The following is a 25,769-nucleotide window of genomic DNA, read 5'->3' as shown; positions in this document are numbered from 1 at the left end:
ATAGATGAAGTCCAGCCCGAAAAGGACATCCCGACGCCCGCAAGACTACTCTCGCATCTCGGATTTCTGTCTCTTCAACAGACTGATCTCCCTCACAGGCTTGAATTATGGCCGCCGTTAGTAATGGAAGTACTCCGTTACCAGAAGATGTGAACAAACCCCCGGAGGGTGTGGTATTGCCACCCAAGGATATTCGCGGTCAGTCCCAGCTTCGGCCAAACCCGTCCGCAAGTATTCACACTGACAATCTCACCAGCAATCGTCGAGAAGACTGCCGGATACGTTGCTCGAAACGGTTCTGTGTTCGAAGGTAAGTTCTGGCTCACCGATTCCATGGCCCCAAGCTCCGACTCCGACCTCTAACACATTCCGCCTTTTCTCCAGATCGTGTTCGCGAGAAAGAGCGAAACAACCCGAAGTTCTCTTTCCTCAACCCCGACGACGCATACGGCCCATTCTACCAATGGCGCCTCATAGAGATCAAGGAAGGGCGAGGGTCGACTGCGCTCACAGGTCGTCCCGGCGAAGCCAGCGCGGCCGCGGAGCCTGAGAAGCCCAAGGGCCCCCCCGAGCCCCCAGAGTTCCACTTCTCCGCCCGGATGCCCATCATCAACGCGCAGGATCTCGAAGTCGTCAAGCTGACGGCCCTGTTCGTGGCCAGACGCGGCAAGTCCTTCATGACCGCCCTCTCCCAGCGCGAGGCCCGCAACTTCCAATTCGACTTCCTCCGCCCGCAGCACAGTCTCTACTCGTTCTTCACGCGCCTCGTCGATCAATACACGATCCTGCTGCGCGCGGAGGGCATCGACGCCGCGACAACGGAGAAGAAGCGAGTCGGCGAGCTCGAGCGCAACGTCCAGAACAAGTACCACGTGCTCGACCGCGCCAAGGAGCGCGCCGAGTGGGTCAAATACCAAGCGCAGCAGAAGCAGGAGAAGGAGGAGGCCGAGGAGAAGGAGCGGATCGCCTACGCCGAGATCGACTGGCACGATTTCGTCGTGGTCGAGACGGTGCTGTTCACCGCGGCCGACGACCAGATCGATTTGCCGCCGCCGACCTCCCTCCACGACCTGCAGTCCGCCTCCCTCGAGCAGAAGGCCATGATGTCGCTCAACCCGCTGCGCATCGAAGAAGCCATGCCCACCGACCTGGACGCCTCCAACTACTACAACGCCTACCCGCATCCGCACTTCCCCGAACAAGTCTCCCAACCTTTCGTCCCTGAGCCCAACCCCGTTCAGAACACCGCCGGCCCCATCTACCCGCCCCACGTCGGCCTCCCCATGCCCACCGCGCCCGCCGCCGCGCTCACCGCCGCACACCAGGAAGAGGAGCGCTATATCCGCGAGCGCATGGAAGCGCGCGATCAGGCCGCCGCCCTCAAAGCCAACGCCACCGCCCAGCCCCAGCAGCAACAACAACAACAGCCCATGCGCATCCGCTCCGACTACGTCCCGCGCGCGCAAGCCCGCCGCCAGAACGCCGGCGGCGCCACCGCCCTCTGCCCCAACTGCCACCAGCAGATCCCCGTGGCCGAACTCGAGCAGCACATGCGCATCGAGCTCCTCGACCCCCGCTGGAAGGAGCAACGCGCCAAGGCCGAGTCGCGCAGCGCCACCACCAACCTATCGACCGTGGACGTCGTCAACAACCTCAAGCGGCTCGCCAGCCAGCGCAGCGACGTCTTCGACTCCACCGTCCTCCCCACCGACGGTGCCGCCGCCGCCGCGGCTGCTGCGGCAGCAGCAGCGGAGGATTCGCGCAACAAAAGGATGGCCTTCGAAGGTGCCCATGGGCAGGGTCCCGTGCCCGTCGGTCCCGCGGGTGGCCCTCCTAATCCTCAAAATATGAGTGTCGAAGAGCAGATCCGACGGATCCACGAGCGTCAGGGTAATTACCAGCGGTAGCTGCTGATCCACCAAACAAAAGAGGAGTGGTAAATGGGTATCTTGAAGCTGTGATTGATTGCTACGCTCGCGGGGAAACCCCCCTCCTCCCCCATCGGTGCTAAATTATTTTCGATTTTACATCTTTCTCATGGAGGCGTTTTTTTCTTTTTGTTCGTTTTTTTCTTCTCTAGTTCCCATATCTTTGTTTCGGAGTATGTATAACTTGACTCGCTGGTATTTCTTTTTTTTTTTTCTGGATGCGAGAGACGAGACAGGCCCATCCTGTCGCAAATTTCATGACCAAAACACACCCCCTCTGATGCAGTCATTCCACGCCACTACTCGTGTATGATTTAGGCTATAGGGTCTTCATGCTTTATGCTTATTGCTCCAGGTAATAAGATCATCATAGATTGTAATATGTGCATGTGTAGAAGCTCGTCAGCCCGTGCTTCGGTATCATCCATCTCGTATACCACACCATCCTGTCACCATGTATAGAACGGTGTCTAGTACCAGCAATAAAAGCAAAGAGTAAGAAGCGAAAGAGAAGACGACAAGGAAGGTTGAAAAAAAGAGAACAATCTTGGAAGAAGAAAAAAATGAAGAAACGCATAACGAAGAATTCAACTCGAATACAATGTCATGGTTCATTCGCGGCTCCTTTCTGCGTGATCAGGAGTTGCGCTCGGCAAGAGAAGACAACGGCGTCTGTGAGCAAGACGAAGAACAGAAAAAGAAGGGAAGATAGGATATTATTTATACAGGGCGGAAGGGCAATTTCAGCAAGAATTAATAATACATACCATGGGCTGCGCTTGCTCTGAAATATGCCTAAGGCAGCAAGCGACGGGATCGGTGAGTGATTAAGCAGGCAGCCACACAAGAAAATCTTTGGGTATGAGGTGAAAGAGAAAATGATATATAGCAATTGGATATCGAAACACGGTGCTCTGAAACGCGAGAATGGAAGGTCGATAACATTGTATCTGTGTGTTCGGTGTTCACATGTCTCGAAAAGTAATTTGTGTGCAATGAATCAGCAAATGCCACTCTTGGCTGCAGGGTGACTGATAACAGTCTCCTCTATATGCACAGAGGGTTGGGGTTCTTCATCAACATGGGCGATCTGGGCGAGGTCCGATGGCCCGTCAATTTGTTCATGTGTATCATGGAATAGTTTTTCATGGTCTTCGGTATCCGTGCCATCATCAGGAATCGAAACGGTCACTGGAATCGCGACATCCGCGGGAGCAGACGCGAATGGGTCCTCGTTAAGGGAGGTCTTTTCCTGCACTTCATTATCAAGCTCGTCGATATTTCGAATTTGCAGACTTGTGTGATCAACCTCGGGTGTAAGGTCTGGTAGGCTTTCTTCCGGGCCATCGACAATCGTCTCCAGGGGATTTTCTGCTGCACTCGAGAAACTCTCGTGATGTGCGTGGTGTCGGTGTGACTGGTTGAACAAAGGAATGATGCCGCCACCAATCCGGGACCAAAACATTCTTTCCCTCAATCTTATAGTCTCATCCCAGGCTTCCTTCTCCTCTTCGGCATCCCCAATTCGAACATGCCCGTCGAGAATCAAGCGAAGATATCCTGTAAACTCGCAGCATGATCGTACCTTCTCCAAGCAAAGCACACACAGCGGGTAGCGCTGGGCGGTCTCGTTGTCGGAAGTGCGGAAACGATGAGTCCTCTCGTTGACGGAGCCGGTCCGGCGTTCGCCACAGAGTGAGCATGGGAACTCGTACCGCTTAGCCGATGAAGGCATAGGCTCAACCAACAGACTACCCTCACAGATTCCACCCAATACAGACCGCCGAGTTAGCCAAGAGATCCCAGGAGCGGCATCCAGTCGTAATGTTGGCTCAATATCTTCTACAGCCACTCGCTTGTAGAAGCGGGTTTCCTTCAATGGGATGTGGGATGTGACTGGTTGAGGAGACGACACGCTCCCGCTGGGAGAATGGGTATTGGATTTCGCAGGCGACGAGGACGCAGAGCCGAAGCCGCCAGTGCTCAGACTAGCAAGGCTCATGACATTCAAGCCGGCGTAAGACCCACTGGTGGCACGACTCGGCGGCTTGGACAATCTCGACGTGGTGAACAGTTCTCGGAAATCCTCATACGCTTGTATATCGGTGCGACAAACAGCCTTGATCAGGCGTGGGAAACTGGTCGAAGGGGCCGGTGTGATATCTTCCATTGCGATGACATCCTCGTGGGCATCCGAACTCTCCATGTTCTTTCTGATGGATGGAGGCCGCATGGGTGCAGCTGGAGAGGACGGCGCAGTTGAGATGATGGTCCGAGCATCAGCATCGTCCTTGGTGACGTTCATTCCTTGCAAAACAGATTTCAATTCGGCAAGTTGCTCCTGATGCGATGCGAGGAGTGCTTCGGTATCTTTGACCTGAGCACGTAATTGCTCGTTCTTCTTTTCTACTGCTTCACGCTCGAGTTTAGCGGCTGCGACCATCTATAATTAGACAAATATGTCAGCACACGAGCTGGGACAACAGCATACATTGCTGAGATCAAACCTTGTTGGCCTCCTCAAACAGAGCAGCAGTCAAAGTCTCTAGTTCTTGTTCGATGCCTTTCTTCTCCTTCTCTGCAAGCGCGCGCTGGGCCTTCTCTTCAGCCAAGGCGGCCTGTAGGCGCAACATTTCGTAATCGACATCGGCTTTCTTGATTAGTACTTCCTGCTCAACGTCGCGCCGGTATTTGTCGTTCTCCGACTCGAGAGAGCGGATCTTTTTCTGAGCTTGCTCGAGTTCCTGGCGGGTGGCAACTAAGCTGTCATCTAACGTGGTTTGGTTGTTGATCGCCTGAACAAGTTTAACACTTAGAGCTGCGACTTCATTGCTGAGATCGGGGTGATGCGACTGGGTGGTGGATGCGGTTTCCGAGCTTTCCGCGCTGCTCGCAAGTCTCGGATCCTTAAGGGTATTGAAGTTGCTGTCTGGAAAATTCCCCACACTGGATGATCGCACTCCGGGGGTCGGTTTCTCGGTGACGATCTTCGATAAATCGTTTGTAGAGCGCGCTTTCGTAATGGTTCTGTCGGGTGACAGAGACCTATTCTCGGAGGAGAGGGATCGTCTGTGGCTGGTAGGCCGCGGAAGCATGTTGGAGGGTGAGAGGAAGTTATGACGCGAATAGTAAGTGTGAAAGGCGATGAAACTGTCTCCGACAGTTAGTGATGCCGTACGAGAATGCAGTAAGAGAATGAACAGGTTAAGAAGACATACTCGGCCATGGTGATAAGCGAAGCTGCGGGTCGGGTTACTGAAGATAGATGGGGTATTACAATGATAGCGAGGCGGGTTTCACAACCACGTATATAGTAGACCCGGGACTTCCCATCTGCAACTCCTCACAGACTCAAGAGAGCGTAATCAAGATCTATGCATGGGACAAGTGAAGTAGGGGGTGGTAGGTGTAAGAGTAACGCAACGTCTCCGCCAGCGCGCAGCGTGGAGAGAAATCAACGAGTCGAGCCACGACGCATTGAGACCGACTAGGAAGGAACGGGAATTGAACGACGCAACAAGAATCGCTTGATGGAGAGAATATAGTGAGGGAGTGTACGAAGAAAGAATAAGTGAAGGAGAGTGAGTAGAAGCGAATTGAGGGAGAGGGGGGAGGGGAGATGGAGGAGGAGGAGGGGAGGGGGAGGTAGGGTAGGTAGGATAGTGCCGGACAGATGACGATAGAGGCGGATCGGGGAATCAGGGCGTGATCAAAAGGAAGGGTGTGGATATTAGAGTCGCGGATGCTACCCCTCTTTTTCTCCAGGTGGGCGTTGATATTGTTGGTTCGTATTAAAAGGGAAAAGAGAGGGGGAAACAAAGAAGCAGAAGAAGCGCAAGAAGGCAGAGGTTGGGATTAAAATTTCATATGATTAAGGATTAGGGTAGTGGGCAAAGGTGATTTTGAGAACTTTGGATAGGTACGGAGTAAGGTAGTAGGTAATGAGTACGAAGTACGGAGAGTACGGGATAGACAAGACACTGACAGACAGACAGAGGGCGGAACTGATGGGCACCAGCGCAAGCACAGCCCCGGCGGCGCCTGAAGCAGAGCCAGAGTAATGGAGGTAATTACTGTACTTTACCCGTATCGCCGCCCGCGGTCAGGCGGCCACTCGAAGGACGGTTAAGGATTTTTTGCAGCATTAGCTCCGGTGGCGAGTGTCGTTTATCTTACGCTAAGTACGGAGAATACGCGGAGGTACCTCCACCCACCCAATCACACCCTCAGGCGCTTAAACTTCAGTTGTCGCGTCAGGCCGATATCTTTGCCCGTCATCTGTAAGTGAAGCTTAGCGAAGGAAATGACCAGATGGGAAGGTCGTTCTAGCTCCGAGTCAATCTGTCCCCCAAGGAGAAACCATCACACCTTCATCACACCTCCCAATAACAAAAGAAGGAAAAAGACCCCCTGCAATGGCTGGAGACGGAGTATCTGGAGACGGATCTGCCGATAGCAGTACTCCGTACTGTACTCCCCCGTACCGATCCTCGTCTCCTTCACTGCATTCCGATTTATAAATAACTCGAAGCCACGTTCCCATGCCGGCTTCTTCGGTTTCCGCTCCGAGGGTGGTGTGTGTGTGTGTGTGTGTGTGTGTGGTGACCTTGATACAGACCAGCGTCTCGCAAAGGGATACCGGAGTGGGTGGCTGGATCAGGAGGGGGTGCTTATTCTCACTTGCCTCTTCATCCCCTTCCACCCCCCTCTCGCCCTAGATACTACTCACCTAGTCAGTACACTGGCTTCGATGCAATTGAAGACCCGACCCAAAAAATTGGAGACCCATTTGTCAATGGTTGGGATCGCGCCGGCTTGCTTTTAGCCTGGCCCTACCGGACAATCTCAACCCAAAGCAGTGGGATTGTCAGTGCTCGGTGAACTGAAGATGACTGTGGTCTTGGCAGTGGATGACCATATGTGCAGTAGATAAGTATGTGTATGTGTATGAGTATAAGCAAACAAGGGAATTATCAGCTTCTGAGACATTGGAACCTTAACTGATCCTTGGTTGAGGCCCTGATCGGCAGAGAGCCCAGCTGTCACTGCTTGACTGTAGCCATTGCTAAGGCAATAGAGCTGAATTGCGGTGTGATCGTCCCAATCTGGCGGATCGAAGCTGCATTCCCTCCGCCATACTATTGATTTCCTGATGGGGCAATGATGGCCTTGGGGATGCCTCATGGCGACCCGCTCGGGAGGTACATAGTGGCCTGGGTGCCTGAGGCATGACGCTATCATCAAGGTGGGGGTGGAAACTTCCATCAATAGCAGATGCATGAAGCGGGTTACCTCCATTCCCTCCGTGCATAATCTATTTTCCAACTTTGGGGTTTCATTCGATACAATTTTTACTTTAGTATCTCGCAGCAGAGATCCTCTTGGTCCGACGATCTACACTGAAATTCCCCGAGCAGGCCGCACTGATCAAGGAGAAATCCCCCTTTCCACAGATTGTCGATCAATTTAACCAGCAGCAACCATGGCCGACGCAGAGTTGGAAGAGGTCAGTATGCCAGCCTCATGCTCCGACCCTTCGATCTTCCCCATCTGTCATCATGATGCCATAGTCAACCTCGTTCTTTCCCATCAGTGTATCGTTCTTCGATCCTAATGCTCAGACATGTAACAGATCAGACGGGCCCGCATGGCTCAGCTCCAGCAACAGAGCGGTGGTGCACGCGGCGGGCCAGGTGACGGTCAAGAAGATCAGAGAAAGTACGCACTCCTTACAGCTACCCACATGATTGAAACCACTGATCGCTAACTCTCTGTCAAGACAAGCTGAAGGTATGCGCAATACCAACTCCAGATCCACCTGTTACATGTGAAGAGGGCCGACCTGGAGCAACATCCGCGCCATGTTTCCTCCTCCCCCACCTCCGCCTACCATGCTGTAAAGAAAGATGACTTTACTCACCATAACCTCCCCAACTAGCCGACCGCCGTGCCTCCATTCTGAACCAGATCCTCGAACCGGAAGCCGCCGACCGCCTGGGCCGCATCCGCCTTGTCAAGGAATCGCGCGCCATGGACGTGGAGAACCGCTTGATCATGCTCGCGCAGACCGGCCAACTGCGCCAGAAGGTGTCGGAGGACCAGCTGAAGCAGCTGCTCAACGCCATGGCCGAGAACCAGCGCAAGGACGAGGAGGAGCACAAGATTGTGATCTCGCGGCGCAAAGGTGGCTGGGACGACGACGACGATCTGTTGGACTTGTAGAGGCGACAACAACAAATCTGATGTGATGAAGTGTTATTAGCGAGAGAGACGTTTGACGTCCGCAGGTGATGATGATGGTCTTTTGCAGTCTCTTTTATGATACCTTTCGCCTGCTTCTCCTCTTCTCTCCAGGCCATTCTAGATCCTGGGTGAGCCATGCGTGCGCTATATGTCTGGGCTATTGGCTCTGCAACGGTGGCGGAAAAAATGCCTCGAGATGAAAAGCTACTCTTACGCCTGCTTCGTGCGGAAGGCCGGCTTGCGTACAGCCTACTCCGCGTGACCTTTGAGTTCTCCTTCACACCTCTCTATCAACCCACGTAGATCCACCAACCAAACCAAGGAAATTCTTTTAAACCAGAAATAACAGTATATCCATGCCATGCAATACTATAATATACACAGGTATCACGCCTACCAAATAACCAACACACTACAACCCGGCCTTCGCCGCAGTCGCCTCCTTCTCCCTCTTCTTCTGCATGCGGATCATCCTCCGGATCTCGCGCATATCCGGCGGCCTCTCGATGCCCAACTCCTCGCGCAGCTCGCCGACATCCTTCTCCAGAATCTTCTCCCAGTAGACATTGATGAGCTCCTTGCTCTTCAGGCCACTCTTCACCGCCCACGGCAGATAGATCTTGAACAGCCGCTCGCGCTCGGCGGGCTTCAGCCGCACCGAGGCGAACAGACTCAGCCCCGTCATCGGGATCAACGTGTTCAGAAACTCGAACGCCTTGAGCGCCAGCTCCCCCTCCACGAAGATGGGCAGGCCCGTCACGGCGTGGTAGAAGTCGTGGCACTCGCGGTACCGCTGCATGACGTAGGCGCACTCCGGGTCGTCGATGTACTGCACGTTGTCCCGCGTGTCTGGCGACACGCCCTCGCGGTCCAGCCAGGTCGCGTACGTCCGCCCCACCGTGTTCTCCGGCAGCGTGCGCAGGTAGGACATCTGGAGCGTCTGGGAGGTGATGCGCGGTCGGTCGCGGAGGATCTGCCGCCCCGTCAGGTCGGAAAGCATCGCGTCGCGCAGGCGGTAGATGAAGTAGGGGGTTGCTGTGGCTTCGCCGCAGGTTGCGATGAGATCTGTTTGGAATCGTGTTCGTGGTTAGCGTAGGTACTTGGATTTAGCGTATGATTGCGGGGAGGAGAATGCAGGCGAGGTTGATGATGGGAAAGGATAGGTTCAAAGCGCACCAGCTCTTCGCGGGTTAATGAGAGCTCCAAAAGCAGAGCCCACGGCCAAGGCTCCGCGCTCGAAAAAGGTCAATGGCACATGGCCGGGATAGTTTGGCGGAGGACGGTTCCAGGCGGAGAAGGACCGCGCGGATCGAGACTGGAGGGGAACAGGAGCTGCGATTGTTGCTGTGGCAAGGAAGTTCAGCTCTCGAGCGCTGAGTGCGGCGCTGCGCTTCCCGAGAACAGACATCCTTGAGGTTCAAAGGGACACCACGTCGCACTGGACTCGAGCTTCGTGGGGGGCAGTGGTCGGTCGAAGTAGATGCAAGTGGTACGATTTCGGGGAGATTCCGGATAGCGTGAGTGGTGGGTCTGGCGTGCCGTACCGACTGATAAAGATCGATAAGATAAACACAAAGAGAGGCTTTCCTTTATCGATTGGGTTGAGCGCGGAACAATTTCCAGATAATTTGGACGCAGCCGCATCGTCACAATCGCGAGATCCCTCGAACAGGAGAGCCAGCTAGCATTACATCAAATGTCAACATAATCATCCGATCGATCAGATCACGGTTATCCCCCTATCATAAACATAAGAACAACACCGCGTCGTCTGGCTCGACAATCGCAAACATGCGACCCACCTGGTGGCCCGGCGAACAACATGAAGCTTTCACCGAATGGGCGTTATCCCAGGGCATCATGATCAACGGAGTCAGTCCGGCACGATTCCCCGGTCGAGGACTGGGGATGATCGCCACACGGCACATTGAAGTACGAAAAATACATAACTAACAAAAGCCGCCAGCCATCTACTGACACAAACCCACCAACCCAGAAAGACGAAGCCATCGTGACAGTGCCCCACGAAGCCATGCTAACCCCCTCACGGATCCCGACCTCCTTCTCCAGCAGATTCCCCGATGGAACCCCTACCCACGCTTTATACGCCGCCTATCTCACCAACGGCGACCCTGCCGACCTGGAACCCTACACCCTCTGGCGGCGCACCTGGCCCACCCGCGCCGACTTCGAAGCGAGCATGCCCATCCTCTGGCCTGCGTCATTCCGGCATCCAACAAAATCCGAGCACTCGTCGTCGTCGTCGTCGTCGTCGTCGTCGTCGTTGTCGTCGTCGTCGTTGTCGTTGGCACTCCCCAAATCCGACGCCCCAGCCCTCCTCCCCCCTTCCATCTCCGGCCAATGGACCACGATCCCGCCGCAACCATGCGCGCACGACTACGAAACCACCCACCAGAACCTCCTCGCGCAGCAGGAACAACGCCTGCGCAGGGACTGGGACATGGTGGTTGCCGTGTTCCCCAACACCGACTGGGACCAGTTCTCGTATCATTGGCTGATCGTCAACACGAGGAGCTTTTTTTACTTGGTGCCCGGCCAGGAACCGCCGGAGGACCGCAATGATGCCATGGCCCTGCTGCCTTTCGCTGACTATTTCAATCACTCGGATGTAGCGGTAAGTTCGGACATTCAAGCGTGCGTGCGTGCGTGTGTGTGTGTGTGTGTGCGCGCGCGCATTGTGCCGGGGAAGTTGGTATGGCTGACTTTTTGGGGATGGGTGTCTCAGTGCAATGTCAAGTTTGATGGGCTTCATTATGTGTTTCGCGCGGCGAAGGAGTACGGTATGGTTAAATCACCTCATCGTTTTTATTTGCCTGGCAGATGATTGGGGGCTGGTTTATTGATTGACTGCTTGTTGTTATGTCGCAGATGAAGGGGATGAGATCTATATGAGCTATGGTCCACATCCGAATGATTTTCTATTCACTGAGTGTGAGTATTCACCCAGCCCTAGACTTGCGCATCCCCACGCTCTTGGTTGACCTTGTTTTATAGATGGTTTCTACTTGGAGGAAAACGAATCTGAGACTCTATATCTCGATGCCATTATATTCAAAGATCTCGGCCCTAAATTGCAAGAGGAACTGGATTTTCATCAGTACCTGGGGTATGTACAGTACTATCGCTCCTGATTCCGTTGTGATGCAGATCACCGTCACTAATCTGGGGCCAATCAGGAACTACCAACTCACGGCCGGTGGTGTTTGCTACCGGACCGAAATCGCTGCTGCGATCACATATATGACGCCCAAGGACTGGCAGGATCATGTTCTCGGGTACTCGAGTCAGAGTGTGGATGAAAGGAGATCCTCTAAGGTCGTTCGAAACTGGATTGACGCATATATCGAAGAGGCAGATAAAGCGATTCGATATCTGGAGAGTGTTCTGTCCGGTAAGAGCGACCAATTCCACCCAGAAAAGGTACAAATGCTCCTGAACCGGTGGAGACAGATTAGAAGGCTCTGCTTTCAAGCCCTAGATACGGTTCCCTGCTAGGAATTTAGACATAGTTGAGAGGAAATTGTTTAGTAAAATGACCCAAATCTGGGAGCATCTTGCGGTCTAATTCGGATTATGGAGCGCTTCGAGAATCCCTTCTTCGCCCTTCCATGGGGACATCAATGGGAATTGCAGAGATTTCCTTTTGTCTGGTCTCATATGTCTTTCCTTGGATCAATGCTTGAATCATGTAGTTCATCACTGGTTTGAGGCCGAGCTCCTCGCCTCTGCGCACGATGTAGCCGTTCAGGAACTGGATTTCAGTTACCTTGCCCGCATTGATATCACGCAACATATTACTCTCCTGGCCGGCAGTCCTTTCGGCCACTTGGGTGAGCATGCGGCGTATGCGCTCCGGGCCGAAGCGGACCTCGATCCCAGGAATTGACCGAACCTCGGGCAGAGCGGCGATAATGCTACAGGTTTCGAGGAGGAGGAGGCGCGTGAGACGGGTGAAGTGGTAATTGTAAAGAGTAGCACCGTTTTTGAATCCCATGAGCGCGGTCAGCGGTTGGAGAACGGATTGTACCGCGATTTGCTCCAGCTGGGTTAACAAGAGATCGGTCGGGGCTGCTGCAGTAGCGACGAGTGGCGCGGTGGTGGTCAGAATGCGCATGAGGTACTTGGTGGTTCGAGCCCAGGCTTGCGTCCAATATATTTTCTCGGCCTCAGCTAAAGACAGTTTATTTTCCTGCGGTGGAACCCCTAATACAAGTGTGCCCAGCTGAGCATGATAGAATTGAAAACTACCCTTTCTCCGACGAATGTAGTGGGTGAATACTCCTTGCATGTAGTGCGGTCGTGTCACCGGGTCCGGGAAGCAGTGCTTGTTGATTTCTTCCATCGTGCCCAGGCCGTCTGAGAGGATTAGGATCGTCGAATCAGGCGTCAAGCGATGCTGAATCGATTCCACGGCCAGGGCAGTCCAGTTCGATCTGACAGGGATGATTGCACACTCGATTTTCGAGTCATCCTGTTGGAATTGCACGGTTCCGGGAGATTCAGGTTCCGCCGCGCCATAGAAGTCGCCCTCAGATTCGAGCGTGTCATGATTTCCGTAGTCGACCTGTTCGGTCGTCTGTGGAATCGAGTACCAGGTAGCCTTGCCCCTCCTGACGTTCACATCAAAGCCGGTCTTGATGTCCTCCAACCCATTCGCTTGCAAACTTATGCTCTGTTTCGCAGCCACCCATTTTTGGTAGGTGCCAAAATCGTTCAACATCAGAGTGATAGGCGGCACAGACCGTCGACTTGCTAATGAGTGAGCAATAAATAAGGCGTCATTGTCACTACCCACGATGTGTATGCGCCCTGAGAGCCGGGAATTAGAGCCGGCGTCGAGCGATTCCTTCGGTTCATTGGCAGAGTTCGACATGAAGCAACTGACGGTAAATTGCCGAGCTTTTAATACCGATGAAAAGCATGATGTATATGGTCCAGTCCGCCACAGCGGACTGCGTCTGAATATGTACGACACTTTGAAAAGCTGCCGCGGAACAGCGGTCTTGAGAAACCGGGGGGCCGGGGGAATGTACCCTCTGTGGAGACAGTGGTCGCTCTCCTCCCTGAGCAGCGTATGATTTCAGGTGAGATCCGGGCAATTAGAGCCAGGGATTTCTGATTATAACAATATTAATTAAACCGTTCAATAAGTTTCGGGAGAATGGAAGATGAAAGCTAAGTGAAAGATGTGAATAGAGTAAGAGGCGACGGACAATTTCGACCCGCCACCGCTTCGCTCACCGCCTTCATCACCGAAAAAATCACCATATTGTACCAGATTTTCGAGGTTCCTCCTTTCAGCATACAAAGAACCGTGCTCAATATGGAGGCTGCAGATCTACTCCCGCTGCTTGAGCAGCTAGATGACAACATTGATGATCTCGAGGAGATTCTCCAGCCTGTGCTGGACGGCTCCGTTGTGAAAACATCGAGCAATCTTCCAGTATTGGACAAAGCCAAATTCCATGTCTTGGTCACTTATACCTTGGAATCTCTCATTTTCTGTATGTCATCATTCCCTCGGCGATAGCTGTGTATGTACTGATTTTGTCATAGCCTGGTTGCGCCTGCACGGTGTTAACGCCAAGGAACACCCGGTCTTTCGAGAGTTGACCCGAGTGAAGCAATACTTCGAAAAGATCAAAGAGCTGGAGACGGGCCCCGAGCAACGCACTCTCAAGCTCGACAAAGAGGCCGCCAGTCGCTTCATCAAACACGGTCTTGTAGGTTTTATTCTAGGAGTCGGCAGTTCTCTCAGCATGGCGGTACTAACTAGCGGCCAGGCTGGAAATGACAAAATCGACTTGGAGCGCAAAGAGCGAGAGGCGAAGGAAAGAGCACGCGCGCAGCTCAAGGCATCACTCCTAGCGAAGAAAGACTCCTCGACCTCCGATCCACCGACCAAGAATGTCACCGACGACTCCGAATACGAGTCTGATGCCGAAAGCGACGACGCGGACGAGAAACCCGCACCGACCACCCAGAAGAGCAAGAAGAAGCAACCCAACGACGACAAGAAGAGGACCAAGGACAAGCAACGGAAGAAACTCAACAAAGAAGAGCGCAAAGAAGTCAAGAAGGATAGGCGGAAGAAGAAGGGCGACATGCGCAAAGCGAAGAATCTCAAATGAGGTAGCCTCTGGATCTTCAACGTTGCACATGGCTTAGCATTGTGATCGGCTGGTCCGCTCTACATGGCTAAGCACTACTCCGCTTATCAATCACAACTAGCACTTTTGATCGTTGGCCGAGTCGCATTCGGGTCTGTTTCTAGGGTGTCATATACGCCGCTACGAAGGGAGCCCTCAAGGCCTATAGCATGGGTTAACTAGGAGGACTCGACGGAGACTATCGTTCAGACCGGCTCCTGACCAAACCATGTGAGGCGCAAGGCTGGTCGGGTATCCGTTCCTGAGTATTGTGCGAGCCGGCAACTGTACCTCCTACAGCGCGACAGTGGAATCGGCGCGACGCTTGGACTCTTCCACCACTTACTGCCAGGTTCCACCACAGCCGAACAGTGGCAACATGGGATCTTAATCTGGTTACACACACATGCTCAGCCGTGTGGATCATGGGCATGTTTGGCGGTGACTCATGAGGGAACATCAGCCGGAGATAAGGGGTGTTCAATGGATGGATAACTCCGTATGTAGGCCGCGATCAAGGAATTTTCGACGAAGGTTTCCGTCCAACTGCTGTAAATTTTTCCAATAACTGTGCAATCGATGGAGCTTTAATGCAATAGTTATTCGAATTTTGCTGTCCAGTCCACAGGTATCAATTCAGTGTAAACCGATAATCACATGACAAATCTTAGGTTTGAATGTACAGTACCTGAAGTGGCCGAATAACTCAACCAATCAACGACAAGCTCCGAATTGCCGGACCGGAGGCTGACATAAACCGAGGCAGCACCAATCAGCAGTGGCGAAATAGGCACAGCATCGGAGGTTTGGAACTTTCTCCGCCCGACGGGGATTCGAGCTTGTTCTTTTTCCATAAAGACAATCTTCCCCCCCCCCCCATCCATCTTTTGCCATCCAGACCACCACTTCCTTTTCAACACCAACTTCAACTCCCTTCTATTATCCTATCCACCCACCAACACAGTCCAAAATGCCTCGTCAACGCCGTGGTGCCGCTCCCACCCCCGCGCGCAGCGCTCCCACTAGACCTACTGCCGCACCCGCCAGACCGGCAGCTCCTGTCCAGCAGCAGCACAGCCAGCCTCACTCGACCTCCGCGCATCCTCCTGCCGCTGCTCCTGCCGCTGCTCCCCCGGCCCCGATGGCTGCTCCTGTCCAGAGCTCCGGCCCCGGTCTCTTCGGCCAGATGGCTTCCACCGCTGCGTAAGTAGCCCTGTTGCCGTGTTGTCCCCTTCCGCCTTGAACAGAAGACCATCCGCATCGCCCGGTGGTCCCCTTCCGAAACCCATCACTAACCGACCAAAAACAGTGGTGTAGCAGTCGGATCCTCCATCGGCCACGCCATCGGCGGGTTCTTCAGCGGCGGCGGCTCCAGCGCCCCCGCCGAGGCCGCTGAGGCCGCTGCTCCCCCGGCCGCGCCCCAGGCCATGGACAACGCCCTCTGGGCCGGCAACGCCACCAACAGCTCCTGGGAGAACCCAGCCTGCGCCACCGACGTGCAGAACTTCCGTCGCTGCATGGACGAGAACCAGGGCAACATGTCCATCTGCGGATGGTATTTGGATCAGCTGGTTCGTTATTTCCCCGTTTTCACATTGCCATTTGTGACAGAAAGGTGTGCGGTAGTATGTGTGAGAGAGATTGCTAATTTTCTATTTTCTACATACAGAAAGCCTGCCAGGCTGCTGCTAAGCAGTACTAGACTTATTGAAAAAACGGTCACATATAAATCCATATCTCCGTATGGATTTAAATATATTTTGACATAAGAGATCGATCTATACTGCATTCTTCTATTCCTTTTGTTTCGAATTGCATGATGCAAAATCATCACATACCATACCCCCCTGCCTGACATCTCCGACAACGGGTTTCTCTTGCAGCTTTTCTTCTTCTGGAGTGCTGGTGTTGGGGAATGTACTTTTTTGTCTAGTTATGTTTTCCTTGCCTTATGGAGTGGAATGGAATCAATCTCAAGTCCCTATATCATCCGAGGCAGGGCTTGAGCTGAAGGATGGTTGAAATTTGCCATCTGCTTGTTTTTCCTTCTTTTTCTGCATGGTCTGCATGGCGACGAAGACTGGCTACCATCATCATCATCATCATCATGCCTGCCACTACTACTATTACCCTTGTATATCTAGATCAACCATCACGAAAGCCGATAGGCACGAAGAACGAAAACCAGAGACAAAAAAAACAGAAACATTTCCACTCTTCATAGACATATTCCCTGTAGTCTCGTAGCTTCGTGTTTCCCAGATCCCAGTAAAATGGGTAGTGCTATCGCTATACTACATACATCTGAAGAAAGTGATCCAATCTCTCGACGACTGAGCTCAAAGTACAGTACACAACCCCTCATCGACGATCCGTATCATCCCTGCGTGGTTGGAAGTTCAACTACGACTCGTTGTTAACAATGCACGGACGTAGTTCACAATGAGATCAAGGAAGGCAGTGGCTTACCTGGTTCCCGTTATAGAACTGGTTATTCTCCTGCTCACCACGTTGGTCTCTCAGCGTCCGAATAATCGGGCCTCGGTTCGAGGCGCCAGCAGGCCGAGCCCTTCGGTCCGCATCACTCGTCGAGGAGGTACTGGTAGAGGGTGATCCCGTCTGAGCAGAGCTCGGATCCCGAGCCGTCGATCCATACCCCAAGAATGAACCGACCAATCCCGTGGCGGTGCCTACCGCGGAGGAGAAGAGTCCGTACGCGGAGGACACAGCGCGGATGGGAAGGCTGGATCCTGCTGCGGAGTAAGCGTCTGTGTATGTGCTGATGGGCACCATGACAAGATTCGCGGATGAGCCTAGACCGAGCTCTGCCAGGCTTTGCTCTTCCTCGGCGATCGTCAGGGTGCGGTTAGAGAGAGGAGTGAGAATGTGCTTGAGGTTGTAGGGACGTTTCTCCTCTAGCGTTTGCGTGTCAAGCCAGGGACGGACGTCTGCGCGGATGGTTTGCGACGGGGAGAAGCTGGAGCGGACGGAGCTGCCGTCAAAGAGGCGGACTTGGAGACGGTATTGTTCCGGGGGCGATGGAGGTTGATGGACTTGCGGTGCTTCAGTCTGAGGGGATGGGGGCGTAGGTTTGGGAGTGGAGGCGACGGGCTTCAATAGGGTTCTGCGGGGTGGCTGTTCTGGAGTGACGGCCTTGTTGGCTTGCTTGGGCGCTAGGGTGGGCTTCTTCTGTGTCGCGGCTGGGGTCGTGACTTGGGATATTCGCGCATCCTCCACTCTCTTCTTGCCCTCGCGCCTACTCGAGTCGCGTGTCTCACTCGCACCAGATGCTGGAGTCGATGAAATGGCAGTCACATGTGCAGCTGCAGGCGCAGCAGCTGGCGGCGCAACAGCTGTGGACACAGGCACGGTAGGCGGACTCGCAGTACCCTCCATAGCATCTCCAGACGCCCCAGTCGAGTCCGGTTGAGCAGTGGCTTGAGTTTCATTCAGCTTGGCAGCAAGACGACTACGAAAGTCCTCATCGGATATCTCCGGCACGAGATAGTCGCACAGCATGCCATTCCTGCAAGACGTCAATAAATCTGACAATAAACACGAGTACTAAATACACCCGCACTTACTTTATGACAACGACCGTCGGAAACTTGACAATGGGGCAGAAAGATGTCAGAAAGCCCGCTTCCTGACTATCTTTGGTGAGGCGCAAGAGGACAGCTCTCGTCTCGAGTAACCGGGTGAACTAAGCCGTGAGTGAGGGGCGTGATATAGACCCGATGGAGTAGCTACTGTTTACCTCCTCATCCCCTGTGAAGTAGTTGTCCTCCCATGTACTGCTCGTCTGCTCATCATCTAGATCCGACGTCAGCTCCGAAATTCCGAGTACGTGCCGAGCAGTTGGAGGGGCGGTGCCAGCAGTGCGGAGAAGGGACAGCTCTCCAAACAATGAAAGCAAAGTAACGAACCTCGAACGAAACAAACAACGGCCTTGGCCTGGCTGACAGCCAAGACAATTCCCCCCTGTAGACTCCCCGAGTAGAACATGATTTCAGGAAGAGATAAGAATAGTTGTCAAGTCAAAGATAAGGGAAACGAAATCACAAGCAAGCATGCAATGGGTGGAGAGGTTCGGAGCGCGGAGGTGACAATCGATAAGGCAAGGCGGGAAGCGGACTGGGAATCGACTGGCTCTCCACTCCACTCGCTCACTCACTCATTTACTTTTCCCTCTCTCCGCACCGCACCGCACCTCTCCTCCCACTCCCACCCACCAGCCCTCGAACCCATTCAATTGTGTTGCGAGAGGGGGCACCCATATACTCATCAACATGCGGTCCCTCATCTCAGCCCTCCACCGGACCGCTGCATCATTGCGGCCCGCTTCACGAACCGCAACAACAACCTCCTCAAACTCCTCCCCCTCCTCCCTTCGTCGCAGCCCCCGAACGAACGCCATCTTCTTCCAGCCCATACCCCTCAACTCAATCTGCGCCAGATGTCGCATACAGCAACAAACCCGATCCTACAGCAATCAATTGGCCGACGATCCCGCCTGGCTCTCCGTCGTCGATAATCCCGCGAAGATCGTCCGGACCGGAAACAAGCATGGGCCCGGGTTGATTATCCTAGGTATGTCTCTATCTTCTACACATCTACCACCTTTCCCCTCCCCGGGGGGTTCTTCTCCTACATCATTCCATAAATCATCAACGACTAACCAACCCCCGCCCCTCCCCCCTCACCAAAAATAGCCCTAATCCCCATCATCTCCTTCGGCCTGGGAACCTGGCAAATTTACCGCCTGGACCGGAAGACCAAGATGATCGCCACGTTCGAAGACCGCCTCGTGAAAGACCCGCTGCCGCTGCCGCCGCGGATCGATCCGGCCGCGATCTCCGAGTTCGATTACCGCCGCGTCTACACGGTGGGCCGCTTCCGGCACGACCAGGAGATGCTGGTGGGGCCGCGGATGCACGACGGCACGGACGGTTTCTTCGTGGTGACGCCGCTGGAGCGTGGCGAGGGGCAGTCGACCATTCTCGTGAACCGGGGGTGGATCTCGCGGAAGCAGAAAGACCAGAAGGTGCGGGATCAGGAGGGGGCGCTGCCGCGCGGTGAGGTCGTGGTGGAGGGACTGCTGCGCGAGCCGTGGAAGAAGAACATGTTTACCCCGGAGAATGTGCCCCAGGAGGGCAAGTTCTACTTTCCTGATATCCAGCAGATGGCTGAGTTGACGGGTAGTCAGCCTGTTTGGATTGAGCAGACTATGGGTATGTTTTTGACTTTCTACGTGTTTTATGTGCAAGCGGAGAAAAATGGAAGCCTAGAGCTAACGTTGTTTTTTCTCGTTTAAACTATAGTGCCGGATCTGGTTGAGTCCTATAACCGGGAGGCTAAGGGTATTCCTATCGGTCGTGCCGCCGAGGTTAACTTGCGCAATAACCACAGCCAGTATATCTTCACGTGGTGAGTTTTGTCCAGCTTTCGCAATGCCAGGGCATCATTACCCCCGAAGAATCCCTGCTCATGCACTCTATAGGTACGGCCTGTCGCTGGCAACGACCATTATGTTCTGGATGATCGTTCGCAAAAGACCGAACGAGGCCACTCGTCGTGTGCGGTTGAATCGTAACTGGTAGGTCTGTTCCGGGGGTCGATCTGCACCATCCAGGGACATGTCGCGAGGGGCTTGTATGTTGAGAAAGATTTATGTATATGTACCGACCATTCATGGTGGCATCGCCAATCTCATATCCTGCAACAGCTCTTTCGGGAGATGCTTCTGTGCAAGAGAGAAGACAGTAGTGGCATTGCTCAGATGCCGTTGTCTAGTTCAAGAAATTAATACCCGTTGTAATAATAGCGGATATGGGGTACTCACCGCCTCATTAAAATTGTGACGTCGCTCTCATCGATCGTCTTGCGCCCAGCATGCTTGGCATATGCTGCCAGATCGTCACTGGCTTGTTCAAAGAACCACGACGAGGCCTGTTCAATCGCCGCCAGCGTCTCCTTGCTGATTTTCGCCTTGGACCCGTTTCGTGCCCGCGCAAAGCGCATGGCCAACTTCTTCACAACACCAACGGGTAGATTAGGAACTGGAATGCCGTGGCGGGAGAGCTTCTTTTGCTTGACGCCAGGAGTATACTGATCTTCCTCCCGCAGACCTCCACCAACAATACCAGGACTTCGGCTTTCGCTCATTGCGACAGATTCCGCGGCCGGAAAGTCCATGCCAAAGTCTCCGCCAGCGTTGGACACACTACTGACATCATCGTCATCGCCAGGCCCAACGTCCATATCGAGAGGCATATCCACTGGTGGAAGCTCAAATCCCTCATCATCGTGCATCGGTGCGTTCTGGTCCAAGTCGCCGACCCCCGGGGCTGGCGGCGATGGAAAATTGAACTCGAAGTTGAATCGGCCCAAGTCCTCGGTGTCTCCCCTGCGTAAGACATGTCAGCTATGTAAAATGACGTTCCGCATGAAATAGACTTGACCCACCCTCGATCAAAAGCCCCTTGGCTATCGATGGTCTCGTCTGCTTCGTCTCCGGCGTCGTCGCCATGCACAAGTCCCGTATAATCCTCGTCACCCTCATCGTCACTGTCCAACCGAGTCGCATCGCCGAAATTCTCACTCAACCGCGGGCCCATCATTGACAGTCTGCCCCTGTCTAGTTCATTTGCAGCTCGCCTCGGGTATTCAACCGTATTATCATCTTCCTCGATCGCCAGGGATAGCCTCGGAGGACGCATCTCCGGTTCCTCATCGACCTCATCAACTTCCTCTAGCGGCAGGGATAGCCGAGGTCGTTCCAGCTCGGGTTCATTGTCAAGGATCTCAAACTCGTCCTTCTCAGGCTCGACCGGCTCTGGAGCCACGGGCTCCGGTTTCTCACTGGGTGACGAACGAATTGGTTGGGTAGTCGGGGCAAGCGCTATTTCAGGTCAGCCGGCTTTGTCCCAAAAGGTTTCGCGCATTCGTGAGTAAGTTCTTTAGAAGATGAGAATAGCATCGGAATGTGAAAGAGGGGACCGCACCCTTTCCCAGGTTCCGAAGGATGTCGAATGTTGTTTCACGTTGGATTCGTCCGCTCTTCCTACGATCCCGGCCAGGGGTATTCGCATTCCGTCGCTGAATTGCGTTGAGTCTGAATGGGGTGGCAGGCGCACCGGCGCCTCTGTTACGCGGTGTAAATCTGTTGGCGGAGGGAGTGGTAGTCGACATCGCGTGTCGGCTGGGAGTGAGAGGGTTTTTGGTTGGAATTGGAAGACGCGAAAGCTATGTATATAGTACGAATAATAAGCGTATATACTCATTCGGGAATATGGAGAGGCCGTACCCGAGTGAGTGTGGTGTCCCCAATTGGGGAGAAGGATTCCGAGACCTCGGACAGTCGCGGTGACCGGCGCCGGGGGTTGGGAGTAGTTGACATTGGTGCGGAGGATTGCCACTCAAGCTATGGAAGATTTCAGGCCTTGGCAAAAGGCACAGTAGCAGCGTCTTCTCAGAGAGATCTAGCAGTAAGAAATGACCATTGCGACCTGTGCTCGACTGAAACAACGCCTGGTAGCAGACGAGAGGGAAAAGCGCGTCGTTGAAGCAAATGCGGATGGGGTGAAACCGTGCCACGGATGTGACGACGCCCGCGCGGCAGAAGATACTCTCGAATCAGAAGGCGGTCAAGCTAGCCCGGTGGGTCCAGACTTGATTGGCGGAACTTGTTTATCTTATCGATAAGACAGCGCTGACTCAGCATAAAAAGTTGGCGCAAGAGACATCGCGATCGAGTTACGCAATCCTGCCATTGAAGGCTTTCCTCTGCAGTGAAGAAAGCTTTTATTCTTAAATCAGAATCATGTCCGACGGAAACGCAAAGCATTCCGGCCTGGCCGCCAAGGTGGACAAAAAGCGCAAGAGGCAGGCCGAGGAATCCAACTCCAAGACGGAGCAGCAGACCAAGTCGACTGGCAACAGTGCGTCGGATGGACCGAAGAACAAAAAGAGAAAGGATAACAACAACAAGGGCAAGTTCGACAAGAAGAAGGGTGGAAACAAGGGCAAGGACAACAAGGACAAGCCGAAGCAGCCCAAGGAGCCCCAAGAGACCAAAGCAACAGAGGTCAAAGGCAGCATCGATGAAGCGATCGGAAAGATGGACGGTCGATTGTTGGCCGATCACTTCGCCCAGAAGGTTCGCCGGCATAACAAGGAGATCACTGCTGTTGAGCTGAGTGATCTGTCTGTACCTGGTATGAGGCTTTCCCAGCCCTATACAGTGTAGAGGGCCATCCCATATACTAACATTATAAGACTCCGCTTTCCTCGATACCTCGTCCTTCGAATCTCCCCGCAACCTTGAAAACCTCCCCGCTTTCCTGAAGGCCTTCAGCCCCGAGAAGGGTGCGCACCTGGCTAAATCGTCTGAGGAGAAGGGAACCCCTCATACGCTGGTGATCGCCGGTGCTGGTCTCCGCGCCGCCGATGTCGTCCGGGCCCTCCGCTCATTCCAGAATAAGGAATCCATCGTGGGCAAGTTGTTCGCTAAGCACATTAAGCTGGAAGAAGCTAAGCAGTTCTTGGATCGCGCACGGTATGTGACTCTTCCAGGCTTACTATCCTACAACACACAGACCGACTAATTCCACTGATAGCATGGGCATTGGTGCCGGTACCCCAGCCCGCATCTCGGACTTGATCGATTCAGGTATGACCTCATCATGTGCGCTTTCCTCAAGTCGGTACATCTCTAATTCATTCTAGGGTCCCTCAAACTTGGTGAACTGGAGCGCATTGTTATCGACGGCTCTTACGTTGACCAGAAGCAGCGCGGCATCTTCGATATGAAGGAGACGCATCTCCCCTTGCTGCAGCTGCTCACGCGGCCTGAGTTCAAGGATCGTTACAGTGCAAAAGTCAAGGGAATCAAAATTATGGTATTCTAGAAAAAGCGATTGTACATATATGAAGGTGTTGGCGTTTGTCATACGGTCTAAGCATATCTTCTTCACTGGATAATATATATTATATTCTAGCTGCTGCATTGTCGACCGTGCAAATTCTGTCCTGGTTGACTGCGACTCTACAATCAGTATATGAGAGACAGATCAAGTAAGAACTTGTATATATAGATGGGTAGATAGTGTGAATATATATATGGACAATGACCTCAACAGGCAGATCATCAATCTACCAAATTGGCCTCCTCAAACTTCCGCATCACATAATCCAGCGCGTCGGCCACCTCCTCACCTTCATACTGTGCTGTCAGGCAGTCAATGCCAACGGTCATTTCTTCGAAGGTAACAGCCTCCAGGCGGGGACAAGTCCTCTTTACGCAGCTGAGGAACGTAGTCCATGAAGCGGACGTGATGATAGAACACCGAGAGAAGATCAGCGACAGTAACTGACCACCGATCAACTGCAGCCACTCTTGAATGTCCTCAAGAGCGACACCAGAACGATGGATCTCAAGATGTTTGATCTCCGCCAGAGGTTTGACGTTCTTGAGCAGCGAGACCAGATCTCTGGACTGGCCGCTGATGGCATCGCCAATGATGATCAGTCTCTCGAGCCGAGGCGCGGTTTGTATGACCTGGGGCAGAATCCTGTAGAGGTAATTAGCGAGGTGAAAGAAATAGGGCTGCGTGACCTGCAAGGTAGCGAGCTCTGTCCAGGCGCGGGCGAGGTTTGGCTGCTTGTGCATTCGGGTGTATGGGCGGGCTCTTTTGGGCCTCTGGAACTCAGTAGACCGGTGAGTATACAATGCCAGATTTTCCACAGGGAGCTCAGCCTCGACGAAAATGTGAAAAAGGATGTTAAGAACGTCGTCGCTGTCTAGGTACGTGAGATTACCTTCCTTCCAGCTGAGGCAGAGTTCAAAGCTTCTGCAGTTCTTGAGTGAGTGCACAAGGTCATCCTTGAGGGTCTTGATCTTTGGAACCGAGGTAGGATCCTTGATCAGGTCATACATAGTCACTCTATGAAGGGGGGTTAGAAAACCGAAGGGTGGCTCAATCCTCATTATTTTGACGTGGTCTTTCAATTCGTCGCACTGCGCAATTCGATGAATCCGAGAAAGACTCTGGTTGGAAAAGTCCGTGCGAATAACGCGTAGTGAACGATTCCATACGGGCTCCAGAGCCTTGGTTGTCAACGTCCTCATATTTTTCGAAACAGCACGGAGAGAGAGCAAGTCCCTCGCACTCAGATAATCAGCCATCATGCATATTAGTTCCGGAGGCAAAGATGTGACATCAGACATTACTATAATGGAAAAAGAAGAAAACAGTGAAGGTGGTGTTTGCGACGAAGCGAAGCTTGTAAATGCAGTTGATTAGAGCTGACGGACAGTTTATATGGGTCTTCTCCAAAACGAAACAGAAATGCATTGTAACAACAAAGGGTATTCTACGTCGGTGAGAACAAGGAATAAGACAATGATATCCTTGGTCATCAAAGAAATTCTGGATTCCTCTGGTCTGGAATGCATATGAAGAACGCCTGTCATTCTTGTTTATACCAACAGGCTTCAATGGTTACTCCTGACCATGTTGTTTGAACAGTGAGACTGAAAGAGTGTAGCATTGGGATGGCTTCTTTCACCATAACTTCTGGGCTGAAAACATTCATGGAGCACCCAATAGAGACACTGAAGTGTGGTCTTCGACGTGCTCGTTTTGGCATCTGTAAATAGGGCCCTCACTGTCTTCGGGCAAGTTTCGACTTCAAGGACGATGGCATGTCTTAAAGCTGATATGCTGATCGTTTCCGCAATTATAGAAGTCCTATCTCAGGAGTCTCATCGGAAGTATAGCACCATTGTTCAAGGGGTTAGGGGTTTAGGTCGGTTTGAAGACATTGTTCCAGCTCCGAGATTTGATCTCATCCAATCTTCCATCTCCTAGTAGCAGCTTCAAGCTGTGAATTGATGAGATTGAACCTCGAGGGAAGCAACAGCGGCTAGGGATTGCTGCCCGGCCTAGTTAATGCAAGGACAATGGTCCGAGTGAGTAAAATCATGATCGATTTCACGGGTTATTGGCCAAATTACCAGATGGAAGCAGCGATTGCATCAAAGAAGATCTACATTCATGTTAATGAACACAAAGAGCTTGGTTGACAAATATTGGCATGCAAATGATAGGACTCGGCCTTATCGATGGAGCAGTGTTGTGTCTCGCGTTTGAGAAGAAGGACAAAGCAGTTTATCCAAGAGGCAGCGATGTATGTGCAATGGAACCGGTCACTTTTGACTACTCATAGTTCAGTGTGACCGAAGCGGAGGAAGTATGATTCGACCCGGACACCTCAGGCATCACACATCTAACCGCTCCACTTGATCTCGCCGCTATCTATCTCCGCCCGGCAGAAAAAGGAAATTTCCGAGATTTTTGGCTATCTTCGGCATCGGTTCCATTCCGGTTGAAACCTTTGTCCACTCCGAATTTGTTTTTTTGTTCAA

The 25,769-nt window shown here is 53.0% G+C and overlaps 13 protein-coding genes across 13 annotated transcripts; 7 read left to right on the top strand and 6 right to left on the bottom strand.

Moving 5' to 3' along the window:
* The first annotated feature begins 97 nt into the window (after positions 1-97).
* ASPACDRAFT_1880282 (putative pre-mRNA splicing factor) lies at positions 98-2,290 on the top strand. The gene is made up of 3 exons (XM_020198198.1): positions 98-198; positions 257-310; positions 385-2,290. Exons 1-3 carry the CDS (start codon positions 108-110, stop codon positions 1,905-1,907), a joined length of 1,668 nt encoding a protein of 555 aa, XP_020057049.1. The 5' UTR covers positions 98-107; the 3' UTR covers positions 1,908-2,290.
* Positions 2,291-3,116: 826 nt separating this feature from the next.
* ASPACDRAFT_51628 (guanine nucleotide exchange factor SEC2) lies at positions 3,117-5,154 on the bottom strand (the record flags this gene model as incomplete). The annotated part of the gene is made up of 4 exons (XM_020202512.1): positions 3,117-3,180; positions 3,356-4,371; positions 4,436-5,078; positions 5,147-5,154. 4 exons carry the CDS (start codon positions 5,152-5,154, stop codon positions 3,117-3,119), a joined length of 1,731 nt encoding a protein of 576 aa, XP_020057048.1.
* A 2,256-nt stretch (positions 5,155-7,410) lies between these two features.
* Positions 7,411-8,150, top strand: ASPACDRAFT_42199 (DNA-binding protein; the record flags this gene model as incomplete). The annotated part of the gene is made up of 4 exons (XM_020201059.1): positions 7,411-7,434; positions 7,561-7,646; positions 7,708-7,718; positions 7,867-8,150. 4 exons carry the CDS (start codon positions 7,411-7,413, stop codon positions 8,148-8,150), a joined length of 405 nt encoding a protein of 134 aa, XP_020057047.1.
* A 433-nt stretch (positions 8,151-8,583) lies between these two features.
* Positions 8,584-9,579, bottom strand: coq4 (ubiquinone biosynthesis protein COQ4; the record flags this gene model as incomplete). Its single annotated transcript, XM_020199470.1, has 2 exons — positions 8,584-9,236; positions 9,348-9,579. The coding sequence occupies 2 exons, from the start codon at positions 9,577-9,579 to the stop codon at positions 8,584-8,586; spliced, it is 885 nt and encodes a 294-aa protein (XP_020057046.1).
* A 383-nt stretch (positions 9,580-9,962) lies between these two features.
* ASPACDRAFT_51626 (uncharacterized protein) lies at positions 9,963-11,687 on the top strand (the record flags this gene model as incomplete). Its single annotated transcript, XM_020202511.1, has 6 exons — positions 9,963-10,103; positions 10,168-10,806; positions 10,918-10,972; positions 11,061-11,123; positions 11,187-11,298; positions 11,369-11,687. 6 exons carry the CDS (start codon positions 9,963-9,965, stop codon positions 11,685-11,687), a joined length of 1,329 nt encoding a protein of 442 aa, XP_020057045.1.
* Positions 11,688-11,763: 76 nt separating this feature from the next.
* Positions 11,764-13,065, bottom strand: ASPACDRAFT_42196 (uncharacterized protein; the record flags this gene model as incomplete). Its single annotated transcript, XM_020201058.1, has 1 exon — positions 11,764-13,065. The coding sequence occupies one exon, from the start codon at positions 13,063-13,065 to the stop codon at positions 11,764-11,766; it is 1,302 nt and encodes a 433-aa protein (XP_020057044.1).
* Positions 13,066-13,515: 450 nt separating this feature from the next.
* ASPACDRAFT_42195 (Sas10/Utp3/C1D family protein) lies at positions 13,516-14,323 on the top strand (the record flags this gene model as incomplete). Its single annotated transcript, XM_020201057.1, has 3 exons — positions 13,516-13,696; positions 13,749-13,915; positions 13,976-14,323. The coding sequence occupies 3 exons, from the start codon at positions 13,516-13,518 to the stop codon at positions 14,321-14,323; spliced, it is 696 nt and encodes a 231-aa protein (XP_020057043.1).
* A 988-nt stretch (positions 14,324-15,311) lies between these two features.
* ASPACDRAFT_42194 (coiled-coil-helix-coiled-coil-helix domain-containing protein) lies at positions 15,312-16,043 on the top strand (the record flags this gene model as incomplete). Its single annotated transcript, XM_020201056.1, has 3 exons — positions 15,312-15,544; positions 15,651-15,912; positions 16,011-16,043. The coding sequence occupies 3 exons, from the start codon at positions 15,312-15,314 to the stop codon at positions 16,041-16,043; spliced, it is 528 nt and encodes a 175-aa protein (XP_020057042.1).
* Positions 16,044-16,702: 659 nt separating this feature from the next.
* ASPACDRAFT_42193 (UBX domain protein) lies at positions 16,703-18,346 on the bottom strand (the record flags this gene model as incomplete). Its single annotated transcript, XM_020201055.1, has 5 exons — positions 16,703-16,744; positions 16,811-17,867; positions 17,926-18,044; positions 18,099-18,154; positions 18,268-18,346. The coding sequence occupies 5 exons, from the start codon at positions 18,344-18,346 to the stop codon at positions 16,703-16,705; spliced, it is 1,353 nt and encodes a 450-aa protein (XP_020057041.1).
* A 284-nt stretch (positions 18,347-18,630) lies between these two features.
* ASPACDRAFT_51625 (cytochrome oxidase assembly protein SHY1) lies at positions 18,631-19,941 on the top strand (the record flags this gene model as incomplete). The annotated part of the gene is made up of 4 exons (XM_020202510.1): positions 18,631-18,931; positions 19,054-19,572; positions 19,663-19,768; positions 19,842-19,941. 4 exons carry the CDS (start codon positions 18,631-18,633, stop codon positions 19,939-19,941), a joined length of 1,026 nt encoding a protein of 341 aa, XP_020057040.1.
* Positions 19,666-21,658, bottom strand: ASPACDRAFT_77596 (uncharacterized protein). Its single transcript, XM_020204992.1, has 4 exons — positions 21,346-21,658; positions 20,807-21,242; positions 20,184-20,747; positions 19,666-20,130 (listed from the first exon to the last, which is right to left on the bottom strand). Exons 1-4 carry the CDS (start codon positions 21,530-21,532, stop codon positions 20,031-20,033), a joined length of 1,287 nt encoding a protein of 428 aa, XP_020057039.1. The 5' UTR covers positions 21,533-21,658; the 3' UTR covers positions 19,666-20,030.
* Positions 21,659-22,113: 455 nt separating this feature from the next.
* ASPACDRAFT_117064 (uncharacterized protein) lies at positions 22,114-23,347 on the top strand. The gene is made up of 4 exons (XM_020196029.1): positions 22,114-22,557; positions 22,619-22,898; positions 22,960-23,012; positions 23,069-23,347. Exons 1-4 carry the CDS (start codon positions 22,164-22,166, stop codon positions 23,248-23,250), a joined length of 909 nt encoding a protein of 302 aa, XP_020057038.1. The 5' UTR covers positions 22,114-22,163; the 3' UTR covers positions 23,251-23,347.
* Positions 23,348-23,489: 142 nt separating this feature from the next.
* On the bottom strand, positions 23,490-24,527 carry ASPACDRAFT_59545 (uncharacterized protein; the record flags this gene model as incomplete). The annotated part of the gene is made up of 1 exon (XM_020203458.1): positions 23,490-24,527. The coding sequence occupies one exon, from the start codon at positions 24,525-24,527 to the stop codon at positions 23,490-23,492; it is 1,038 nt and encodes a 345-aa protein (XP_020057037.1).
* Positions 24,528-25,769: the final 1,242 nt, after the last annotated feature.

The sequence above is a fragment of the Aspergillus aculeatus genome, assembly GCF_001890905.1.
Source record: "Aspergillus aculeatus ATCC 16872 unplaced genomic scaffold ASPACscaffold_6, whole genome shotgun sequence".
Classification (NCBI taxonomy): domain Eukaryota; kingdom Fungi; phylum Ascomycota; class Eurotiomycetes; order Eurotiales; family Aspergillaceae; genus Aspergillus; species Aspergillus aculeatus.
The sequence above is the reverse complement of the archived record's forward strand: the minus strand, read 5'-3'. Positions and strand labels throughout refer to the sequence as shown.

Bases quoted from the DNA above. Each gene is read 5' to 3' on its own strand.
- ASPACDRAFT_1880282 (XM_020198198.1), top strand. From the start codon at position 108: ATGGCCGCCGTTAGTAATGGAAGTACTCCGTTACCAGAAGATGTGAAC. The intron at 199-256 runs GTCAGTCCCAGC...CAATCTCACCAG, and splicing joins GCCACCCAAGGATATTCGCG to CAATCGTCGAGAAGACTGCC. The intron at 311-384 runs GTAAGTTCTGGC...CCTTTTCTCCAG, and splicing joins AAACGGTTCTGTGTTCGAAG to ATCGTGTTCGCGAGAAAGAG.
- ASPACDRAFT_77596 (XM_020204992.1), bottom strand. From the start codon at position 21,532: ATGTCGACTACCACTCCCTCCGCCAACAGATTTACACCGCGTAACAGA. The intron at 21,243-21,345 runs GTGCGGTCCCCT...GACCTGAAATAG, and splicing joins CCTTCGGAACCTGGGAAAGG to CGCTTGCCCCGACTACCCAA. The intron at 20,131-20,183 runs GTGAGTACCCCA...TTCTTGAACTAG, and splicing joins GTCACAATTTTAATGAGGCG to ACAACGGCATCTGAGCAATG.
- ASPACDRAFT_117064 (XM_020196029.1), top strand. From the start codon at position 22,164: ATGTCCGACGGAAACGCAAAGCATTCCGGCCTGGCCGCCAAGGTGGAC. The intron at 22,558-22,618 runs GTATGAGGCTTT...TAACATTATAAG, and splicing joins GAGTGATCTGTCTGTACCTG to ACTCCGCTTTCCTCGATACC. The intron at 23,013-23,068 runs GTATGACCTCAT...AATTCATTCTAG, and splicing joins CTCGGACTTGATCGATTCAG to GGTCCCTCAAACTTGGTGAA.